This window comes from Nerophis ophidion, linkage group LG17 (genome assembly GCF_033978795.1).
Source record: "Nerophis ophidion isolate RoL-2023_Sa linkage group LG17, RoL_Noph_v1.0, whole genome shotgun sequence".
Classification (NCBI taxonomy): domain Eukaryota; kingdom Metazoa; phylum Chordata; class Actinopteri; order Syngnathiformes; family Syngnathidae; genus Nerophis; species Nerophis ophidion.
The window spans coordinates 27,329,237-27,340,600 of record NC_084627.1 but is presented as its reverse complement, the minus strand read 5'-3'; the positions used below and the strand labels follow the sequence as shown (position 1 = coordinate 27,340,600).

Below are 11,364 nucleotides of genomic sequence, written 5' to 3'. Positions count from 1 at the left end.
GATGGAATGGCACTTCAAGTTCATATGTGAGTCAAGGCAGGTGGCCAAATACTTTTGACAATACAGTGTAACTGGGGCCACAATGAAACATTATATATTTATATAGGCACCAGCCCCCAATTGACTCAATTGTGATTTCCTTCTCTGCATGAAAGTTTAAAAGTAGCATATATTAATGCAGTATAAAGAAGAATGTTTGAATGTAGACACATAGAATCATCATACTGCTGTGATTATATGCATCAAGTGTTCATTCACTAAGGCAAAATATCGAGATGTATATCGTGTATCATGACATGGTTTACAAATATTGAGATATTAAAAAAAGGCCATATTGCCCAGCCCTACAGTAAATATAATACAAGAACCACAAACCATTTATAATTTTGAGGAAAAATATATTTTTTTATTGACAAGAATAATTTAAATCCTACTTTTTCCTGGAATAAAGTTTCAATTACAATATATTTTGTTTTACTTTATATGGCATTTTATTTTCACTTTAATAGTCCTTCAAACTTTATTTGTGAATAAGCTTTTTCCCCCCCACTTTATAAAAGAAGAACAATGTGCCCACCACTGCCCAATAACCTGTACAACTAAAAACTAACCACCCCCCCCTCCAAAAAAAACCTAAAAATAGTATTTAGTCTTAGTTATGAGGGCATTGTTTCTATTAATTGATTTTTGAAGCGCAAGGTGATCTTAATTATTTGTTTGCAAAGATAAGAAACGGTGGTCCGAGAGTGGATTAGTCAGTTTCAACACATGTTCTTTAATTACGTGTGAAGTGTAATATTGTCGTCATTGCTTTATTTAATAAAACGTCTGCATTTAGAGAGTTTTAAAAACAGTAAAGTAATCTGTGTATTTAAAGTGGGTTTGTGGACAAACTTCTGTTTCTAGGGTCTCTTTATGGCTTGTCCATTACAATACTTATTGCCAATCATCTTATGGCTCTGCTGGGCCTTTAACAGTTATCTTTCTCAGTATTTAATCTTTTATGAGCTTTGCACTCTGCCTGCGGTCGTTCGAGAAAAGTCTGGGAATGATTTCCGCACCCTGATTTAACTGCCCACTGGGTCACAGGTTTCAGACGCAAACACCCTGAGGATGTCAGACTATGAACTTAGTTTTTATCAGCGATGGGATTTAGATTTGGGGTCCATCTTAGGAGGGACGTAAATAGGACCTAGCGTTGACACGGGCTGAGTGGCGACCAACGACAACAGGCTTCAAGGACATCATTCATTGAACTTTATTAACAGATCCAAAACAAATATTCATGGTCATTCACGTTGAAGCTAACAGAAGTAAAAAATGAAAACATCCCACATAGAAAAGTGAGGTGCTTGAAGGGAAAAAGGTAGAGAGTGACAGAACTGATCAAGGATCCTTCACAGAAGGCGCATCAAGGCCTGTGGATATGTGACTAACAACACAAGTTGGCAAGTGTTGTTGAAGCAAAAGAGAACATTTGATACATAAAAAGTCAACATGATCCATCAACTAAGGCAGTCAGACTAGATATTTCATTCTGGTCTTTAGTCGCTCCCAATTTACAGATTTTTGAATTAGACGAATGATTAAAAAAAAGAATTCGAACTCAGTCGGAGAAATCTCCATGAAATGGGAGAGTGCTGCTGGTTAGTAGACGGTCAAGATGCCTTCAGGAAGTGGGAGGCTGGAAGGTCTTGGAGGAGGCCAACATGGCTCGTACTTTGGCCATCAGATCCTGAAGAGAGAGTGACAGAAAGAAATGAGGAAAACAGCTCCCATGATGAAGTAGTCTTGGAATGTCTATCAGGAACATTCATTCAATGGACTGGATTACACGTCTTAACATGCTGTGCTGACTTGCACGCTACCTACGCACACACCTTCCCCAAAGTCAGAAGGACTGAACTCTCCAAAATGTTCTCGTAAGACATAATGTCTTACCTTCAATTGTTTTTCCAGTGGCATGCTTTTCCATCAGCAAATGTTGGTACTATAAGGTACTGTTTGACAAAAACAAACAGGCTACCTTTAGCTTACTTTAGCTGGGTGTTGTAGTACTTTACTCCACAGTCTCCACTTTACTGCAGCTCATCTTTTTTGCTGTCCTCAGTTTCCTCTCGACTGCCACATGCCAAGAAGTAAATATATCGTCCATCGTTGTTTGTTTGCGTTTCTCAATCCAACTGATGCGTTTAGTGATTAAAGATTATTTTCACCGTTTTCAGCTCGACTATTTGGAATTTAGAAGCTGACTGCTTTGAACCGAGGCAAAACCAAAATTGGTCCAGTTGAAGGAAATGACCTAATATTAATCATTCGATATCCCTTCTTCTTTTTCAGCATGACTGTCGGTGCACTGGGATGTGTGCATTCAGTCAGTCTGGACACAAATGAGTTGAGTTGAGTTTGAGTTTATTTGGAACATGCAAGCATACAACATGATACATCACAATTTCCAGTTTCTCTTTTCAACATGTTCGAAAAGGAGTTGGAAGAAGCACAGCTTATTAAATCCTACCCCTTTTCTTTTACATCACAGTTGCTAAAACTTTTGTTCACTTCCTGTTCTTAATGTATTCACAATATACTCCACAAGTATCACAATAAAAATAAATCAATAAATAATTGGTGAAGTAAGTTATATTTCATACGATGAGATAAGTAAGATTATTTTGAGAATGACAAAGGATGGATGAATAAATTCAGAATGTTTATCATGATTCTTCTTCTTTGTACTTTGTAAACACTATAAGTTTGAAGACTTTCTTGAAGTGGATGATATTAGTACATTGTTTGATTGCTTTGCTTAATCCATTCCATAATTTAATTCCACATACAGATATACTGAAGGTCTTAAGTGTTGTACGTGCGTACAAATGTTTTAAATTACATTTTTCTCTAAGATTATATTTCTCCTCTTTTGTTAAGAAGAATTGTTGTATATTCTTGGGTAGCAGGTTAATAGTTTGCTTTGTGTATAATTTTAGCTGTTTGCAATTTCACTATGTCGTGGAATTTCGGTATCTTTGATTCAATAAATAAAGGGTTTGTATGTTCTCTATATCCAACATTATGTATTATTCTAACTGATCTTTTTTGTAACACTGTTAGTGAATGAAGTGTACTTTTGTAATTCCATCCATCCATCCATTTTCTACCCCTTATTCCCTTTGGGGTTGAGGGGGGCGCTGGTGCCTATCTCAACTAGAATCGGGCGGGAGGCAGGTAACACCCTGGACAAGTCGCCACCTCATCGCAGTACTTTTGTAATTATTTCCCCATTTTTCTACACAGTAGCTCAGATTTGGTAACACTAGTGAGCAGTAGAGAATATAAAGTGATTTTTGGTCTAGAACATATTTAGCTGTATTCATTATTGACGTGTTTTCTTGCTACTTCATGTTGTATATTTTTATGAGGTTTCCAGTTCAATTGATCATCAATCATTATACCTAGTAATTTGGTTTCATTTACTCTTTCAATTTCTATTTCGTCTATTTGTATTTGACCTTCTCTTCTACTGTTACCAAATAGCGTTATTTTAATTTTACTGAGATTCAACGATAGTCTGTTTTTGTCAAACCATGTTTTTGATTTGTTCATTATCTTCTGTGTTCTCTCCTGAACAAAACGCTGATGTATCATCCGCAAATAATACAAACTTTATATCTCTTGTAACTTTACAAATGTCATTTATATAGAGATTGAATAATTTAGGTCCTAGTATTGATCCCTGAGTTACACCACAGGTTATTTTTAGCGTTGTAGAAGTGTGTTTGCCTAGCTTCACGTATTGTTTCCCGTTCGTTAGATAACTTCTTATCCAGTTTAAGACTAACCCTCTGATGCCATATCGTTCTAGTTTTTTGATTAAAATATTGTGACTAATTGTGTCAAATGCTTTAGTTAGATCCATAAACACTGCTGCCGCACATTTTTTACTATCTATTGCATTGGTAATTTATTCTGTGATTTTAATTAAAGCCATTGAAGTTGAAGCATTAGCTCTGTACCCGTATTGGTTCTCTTCGAGTATTTTATTTTTATTTATGAATCCCTCTAATCTGTTATTGAACAGTTTTTCAATGATTTTAGAAAATTGTGGAAGTAAAGAAACAGGTCTATAATTTGTAAATAGATGTTTGTCTCCAGTCTTATAAATTGGTGCAACTTTAGCTATTTTCATTTTGTTTGGAAATGTACCTGTTTGAAATGATAGGTTAATAATATACATTAATGGTCCTGAGATCTCTTCAATAACCTTTTTTATCGGTTCCATATCCATTCCGTTACAATCAGTTGATGTTTTAGATTTACATTTTTGCACAATTTTAACTATTTCCTCCTGTGTCACATTACTGAGGAACATGGAGTTGGGATTTCGCTCTATGGTATCATTATAGTCCTCAATTGAAACTGGGTCTGGAATCCTTTCTTCCAATTTTGGTCCAATATTTACAAGGTAATTATTAAAGCTTTCAACTACTTCCTTTATGTTGTCATTATGTTTATTTCCATCTAAGAAGTATTGGGGGTAATCCCTCTTAGTGCCATTTTTAATAATGCTATTGAGAATGCCCCATGTTGCTCTCATATTATTTTTGTTCCTGTCCAATAATTCACTGTAATATTCTTTTCTACATGATCGTAGTATGTTTGTTAACTTTGCCTCTGTTGTTCTTTGTGCTACAAATTTTCTTTATAGTGTATTCTTCTTACAAGCACATTTTAATCCTTTTGTCATCCACGGTTGATTATTCTTTCTCTGCTAACTACTGAGTTGCTTCCATGGACAATGTTTGTCATAAAGTATTATGAACTTGTTTGAGAAATGTTCATATGCTTCATCAACCTCTTCTTCATTGTACACATTGTCCCAATCTTGCTTTTGTAGCTCAATTTTGAAAGCAATCATCCTCTTCTCTGTGCACAGTCTTCAAAAGGTCTTTTTGTCTTCCATGTTCTTTTTGCAGTTTCCATCATATATTGTAAAAACTGGCAGATGATCGCTAACGTCGGTTATAAGTAGACCACTTGTAGTGTTATTATCAAAATCACTGGTAAAAATATTATCAATAAGCGTGGCACAGTGTCCTGTGATTCTGCTTGGCTTTGTGATTTTAGGATATAAACTGATGCTGTACATTGTAGACTTTTTCAATAAATCAATATTAAAGTCACCGCATAAGAAAATTATTTTTTACCATTGTCCATGTAAATTGCCTTAATCCATTCTTTAATGTTTCTATACTTGACTAAGGTGTATACAACTGATAAATATGTTTTTGCTTTTTTCCTGACATATCTCAATGGTAATACATTCTAAGATATTATTTATAGCAAATGACATGTTTTTTACCACTTTGTAGTTCAGGTTCTTCATCACATACACTGCTACTACTCCTCCATTTTTGTTGGTTCTGTTGATATAGTTTAGTTCATATCCTTCCGGATCAAAATCTATTCCTTTTTTATCATTAATCCATGTTTCTGTGATGGCGATAACTTTAAAGGGTTCGTTGATTTGGTCCAAAAAGTTCTTAATGTTGTTGTAGTTTGCATACAAGCTTCTGCTATTAAAATTAATAATTGACAATTTATTATCACATTTAGTGTTGCTAATATATTGCTCAATTGTGTAATAAAAACAATTATTACTGATGTGGGAGAAAAAAATAGTATCTGGATCTATAGCGTTTTCCAAATCCTGGTTTTTGTGTTTTTTTTTTGCAGAAGTTTAGTAGTTCCATATTTTCTTGTTCAACAATCTTTGATGTTGTTTCAATAATCTCTATTAATGTAGGTGGATGCAATCCTGAATCTAGGTCTTCTTTTTTAGTCGTCTCTTGGATCATAGTAGTGTTAATGTTGATTTTAGGTGCTTGTTTTCTGTCAGAGTCCATTATCATCGTTGTCGTGGAAGCTGTGTAAACATTAAAAATTGTCCAGTTCTTTGATGTCATTGACAACAAGTACTCTTGCTTCAAGACCTCCGTTCAGCTTTATTTAGATTTTACAGATGGCGCTCCAAATTCCCTGGATTTTTCCCTGCTTTCTTGGCGATTCCAGCATTACGTTTTGTGAGATGCTCATTCATGTACACATTTGTTACCTTCAGCTTCGTTCCCTGTCTCAGCAATGCCATTTTAGATTTTTTGTTTACGAGTTTCACGGGCACGACTGGAGTGGCGTTGTTGTTTCTTCTGTTCAGTGATCCGGATGCATGTTTCGATGGTATTAATGTCGATTTCAATTTCCTTTTGATTGCAAAAAGTTGACCACTTGCTGTTCTGCTGAAACAATATCCATTTTGTCTGGTTCACCTTAATTATTCACAGCTTTCGCATAAGATCTTGGTTTAATTCGGTGCCCTGTCACGATTATATCATTCATTCGTTTATCCTGCTCCATTTCATCAATGATATTCCACAGCATGTAGTTGTCTTCTTGAAGGGTCTTCATTTGTTGGAACATATCAGCAGCGGCTTCATTTTTTCTCATGTTGTTCTGAGTTTGGAGACTTTCTATATTTGGCTGCAGACTTTTCACATCTTGTTTGTGTTTTGTTGTTGTTGTTTTTCTCAGATCTTTTTTCATTTCTTTGATTTCTTCTTTCATTTCTTTCATATCTTTTTTCCATCCACCCATCATTTCTTTAATTTCTTCCTTCATTTCTTTTTTAAATTCATGGAGTATTTTTTGTAGTACCCCTTCTTGATTCCCATCATGTCCTGTGTCCAGTCTCACATCTTGTTCCCAGTTGTTTCCTATGTCAGCTGACACTGAACGTTACGGGATTTAAGTCTTTCCTTTAGGTTTTGGCATCGCGGGAGGTCGATGACGTCAGTGCCTCTTGTGTCTTAACGGCAGTTGCTTTTGCGACTTGCGGCACTTTTAACTTCTTTGTTTCAACAAATTTGTCCCTTGCACCATTCAGAGATCAATTTGAGGTGTAAGCCTGTCAACTTGTATCACTCTGCGACGTGGGAAGCACTTTAAAACAGCTTTAAACTCGTCGTAGCTTTTGGTTGTTAGGCAACCACTTTGAATTGCGGTAAGGCGCCGATGGCTTGAGGCTAACGGCTTTTCCTACTTGTCTTATTTCAGCGTATCAAAGCCTCTCAACTGATCAAAATCAGGTCGAAGATGCCAGGTGAATCTCCTGTGGCTGTGATCGCAAATCAGTGGTCAAAATATTCAGACTTAACAAAAACTCCGGTAGCAGAAGCAGAGCCTTTTTCTTTGCGTCCTTTCTCATTGACAGGAAGTGACTTTTGAAACAAAAATGGTAACCATGACATAGGACCTTACAAATGGTGGTAGTACTGATGCTGATAGAATCCCCTGTTATGTCCCCAGTCCCTCACTGTCTTCCATTGTTCTGCTTTCTAGTATCCGCCCGGCTTTGCACAAACACCCTTGATAAGAAGCCGGCCGATCTCCTTAAGCACAAAGCTTTGTGGACGCTAACTGGGGTTTTACCAGCTCGGAGGGAAACGGCACAGACGCTCAAGTTACACGCGTGTGAAGCCCTTTGGGAAAGATATTTTCATAGCTGCTGCATAGTGAGAGAACATATTTGCTTCTTCTAATTGCACCTCCTGCCTTCCTTTAAAGAGGCACACATAAACATATGCTATATCCCAGTCTACATGCCAAAAAACACCTTTAGTTTACATGTTCCTTTGCCTTCCTCCAGGGATACTCTAGCTTACATCCTGGGAGTGGTTGGTTTGCACATGGACAAATACCCCCCCATGAGCTCTGCCGACAGATGAGACAAATTAACAGCTGTAATCACAGAGGGGGTGAAACTGTCATATCGCATCGCTCAAAAGGCCATTTCACTGGCCCCCAGTGACTGGAACTGTACACTACACACACACACACACTTGTCTGTGATGACTTGCACTGACATTCTGCTTGCACGAACCCCTCCTCTTTCACACTGAGTAGTGTCAAGGTGGGCAGGAGTCAGACCACCAGCTGCCATCATTCTGCCATAAAGACCTGCTTGAAGCCTTTTGAGTTTCTCATTCCTTTTTCTGCCTTTCATTATCTTTTCACATGTGCCTGCAGCCTGCGGCATCTTAAGACTTGCTATCTTTTTTTAAAATCTGTTGCTCCTCAACCTTTGGATCCAAATGGCAAGATTTACAAGCAAAGTTGATTTGAGGTTCAGTCGTTATACCGCAGACACTTGTGTGTGTATATTTCTACATGCAGAACTAACCTTTTTTTTTTCTTCACATTAAATTTTCACAAAGAATCATCAAGCAACAACCATCTGCCATATTTTCCAGACTATAAAGCTGCACCCACCAAATTCTAGAAGAAAACATTTGTTTTAAATATACTAGCTGCACCTAACTATAAGCTGCTTATATACACATTGTGAATTTAGTTTTTTTACACAAAAACATTTTGTACATGTTTATTTACATACTGGGTTTCCCTTTAATGTTACTGGATGTGACGCACCGCCCTGGCTATATAATACCTGCCACACCCTGAAAATAATGTTTTTTACCTGAAAAAAAAGTTTAAGTAATATAATGTTTTGTAGCCCTAAGAAGAAGTCAGACATTTTTAACTTTTACTGCCAATCTTATGATAACAAACACTTCAAACAGGTTTTACCTCCCGTACAAACACTTTTGCCTCTGTGTTTCCCAACACACAACACTTCCTCATTCTCCGCCAATACGCTTTCATGCACTAACAATGTGTTTGTCATCATGGAAAATTTAACATCAAATCAAAACTACACGTACATAAAACATTACCACAAGCAGGTCGTTACAGTAAGAACTTATATAAATATATATATAACCTATAATTTGTGCACTATTGGCAAGTGATGCAATGAAAACTGTCACCGAAAAAAGACTTATCACCGAAAACAGCGATGCCCAAACAAAACCAGTTGTAAACGAGACACACGACATTGTCTGGAGCGTTGTTAGCATGTCTGGGATGTGGGTGTCACTTTAATATATCCCAGATATACCCACTGAGGCAATCTACAAAACCCAAAACCAGTGAAGCTGGCACATTTGTAAATAGTAAATAAAAATACTATACAATGATTTGCAAATCCTTTTCAACCTAAATTCAATTGAATGCACTGCAAAGACAACATATTTAATGTTAGAACCGAGAAAAGTTATTTTTTTCAAACATTAGCTCATTTGTAATTTGATGCCTGCAACATGTTTCAAAAAAAGCTGGCACCAGTGGCAAAAAAGACTGAGAAAGTTAAGGAATGCTCATCAAACACTGTGGGATGTTCCAAACATCCCACAGGTGAACAGGCTAATTGGGAATAGGTGGGTGCCATGATTGGGTAAAAAAGCAGCTTCCATGAAATGCTCAGTCATTCACAAACAAGGATGGGGTGAGGGTCACCAGTTTTTCAACAAATGCGTGAGCAAATTGTCCAACAGTTTAAGAACAACATTTCTCAACAAGCTATTGGGAGGAATTTAGGGATTTCACCATCTACGGTCCATAATATCATTCAAAGGTTCAGAGAATCTGGATATATCACTGCACGTAACATTGAATGCCTCTGACTTTTGAACCCTCAGGCGGTACTGCATCAAAAGCCGACATCAGTGTGTAAAGGCCCGAGCTCATCTAAGATGGACTGGTTCAAAGTGGAAACGTGTTCTGTGGTCTGACGAGTCCACATTTCAAATTGTTTTTGGAAACAGTGGATTTGGTGTCCTCCAGATCAAAGAGGAAAAGAATTAGCCCGATTGTTATGGGCACTAAGTTCAAAAGCCAGCATCTGTGATGGTATGGGGGTGTATTAGTGGCCAAGGCATGGGTAACTTACACATCTGTGAAGGCACCATTAATGCTGAAAGGTACATACAGGTTTTGGAGCAACATAATGCATGTTGCCATCCAAGCAAGCTATTTTTCATGGACACCCCTGCTTATTTTAGCAAGACAATTTCAAGCCACATTCTGCATGTGTTACAACAGTATGGCTTCATAGTAAAAAAAGTGCGGGTACTAGACTGGCCTCCCTGTAGTCCAGACCTGTCTCCCATTGAAAATGTGTGAAATATGAAAAGCGTAAAATATGACAACGTAAGTTGAACAATTTAAGCTGTACATCTAGCAAAAATGGTAAATAACTCCACCTGAAAAGCTTAAAAAATTGGTCTTCTCAGTTCCCAAACGTTTACTGAGTGTTGTTAAAAGGAAAGGCTATGTAACACAGTGGTAAAAATGCCCTTGTGACAACTTCTTTGCAATGTTTTTCTGGCATTAAATTCAAAGTTAATGATTATTTCCCCCCCAAAAATTTCTCAGTTAGAGCATTAAATATCTAGTTTTGGCAGTCTATTCATTAAATATCTAGTTTTGGCAGTCTATTCAATAGAATATAGGTTGAAAAGGATTTGCAAATCATTGTATTCTGTTTTTTATTTCCCATTTACACAACGTGCCAACTTCACTGGGTTTGGGTTTTGTGCAAAATGTGCAAATATTAAGAGGACATTGGCGGCTTTTAAGGACAGAAAGCAGAGCTCAGCAAGTGACGTCATACTCGCTACTGCTTGTCTTTTTCATCAGGGACAGAAGTAGAGTGTCTAAAGTCGAGTACATTCTACAATAACACAAGAAAAATAGGCAAGGTTTGATACAAGTCATTTTTTAAAAAGTCTCTAAACACTTGAAAACATCTTAAAGTATATTGTACAATAAGCAGCAACAATTGAAAATATGGCACTATAAAAAAAAAAAAATGGGTTGTACTTGCATAGCGTTTTTCTACCTTCAAGGTATTCAAAGCACTTTGACACTACTTCCACATTTACCCATTCACACACACATTGGATGACAGATTATGAGACGGCGACATGTCCAGGGTGTAAGCTGCCTTCTGCCCAAGTGCAGCTCAGCTCATAGGCTCCAGATCCAGAAAACCAAGTGGTAAAAACAAGGTTGGATGGCTTCAGGATTCATATAGTACTTCAGTTTCCTCCAATTTCCCGCGTTGAACATTTTTGGGTGATTACCTTGATGCGCTGCATCAACAACTGCTATCATCGATTACGAACACACTTCACTTCTTGCTTATGGCATTCCACGATTTTGGGAGATGTAGTTTCTTTTCAGACCCGCCAATGCTAACGCACCCGGAAAAACTACACACCAAGATTTTGTGTGAAACCTTCAGGTGTCACGGTATTATTGTTAAGACTTTGAAACCGAAATACCGCGTTACATACAAAACCGTTACACTCCTAGTAACACTAATTAATCATAGATGTTTTAAAATGTATGTGTGTGCATTTTTTTAGCCTTTTTAAAGAAAACCATATTATGTAGCAAATTAAGCAAATT

General features: G+C 37.0%; 1 protein-coding gene across 2 annotated transcripts in view; it reads right to left on the bottom strand.

The window, feature by feature from the left end:
* Nucleotides 1-1,234: 1,234 nt before the first annotated feature.
* The window catches only part of sfswap (splicing factor SWAP), a 123,742-nt gene continuing 113,612 nt past the window's right edge, over nucleotides 1,235-11,364 (bottom strand). For both annotated transcript variants that reach the window (XM_061876699.1, XM_061876700.1), the window contains exon 19: nucleotides 1,235-1,735. In XM_061876699.1, the coding sequence (XP_061732683.1) occupies nucleotides 1,670-1,735 (66 nt within the window). In that variant the 3' untranslated portion in view covers nucleotides 1,235-1,669. The remainder of the gene's footprint in view (nucleotides 1,736-11,364) is intronic.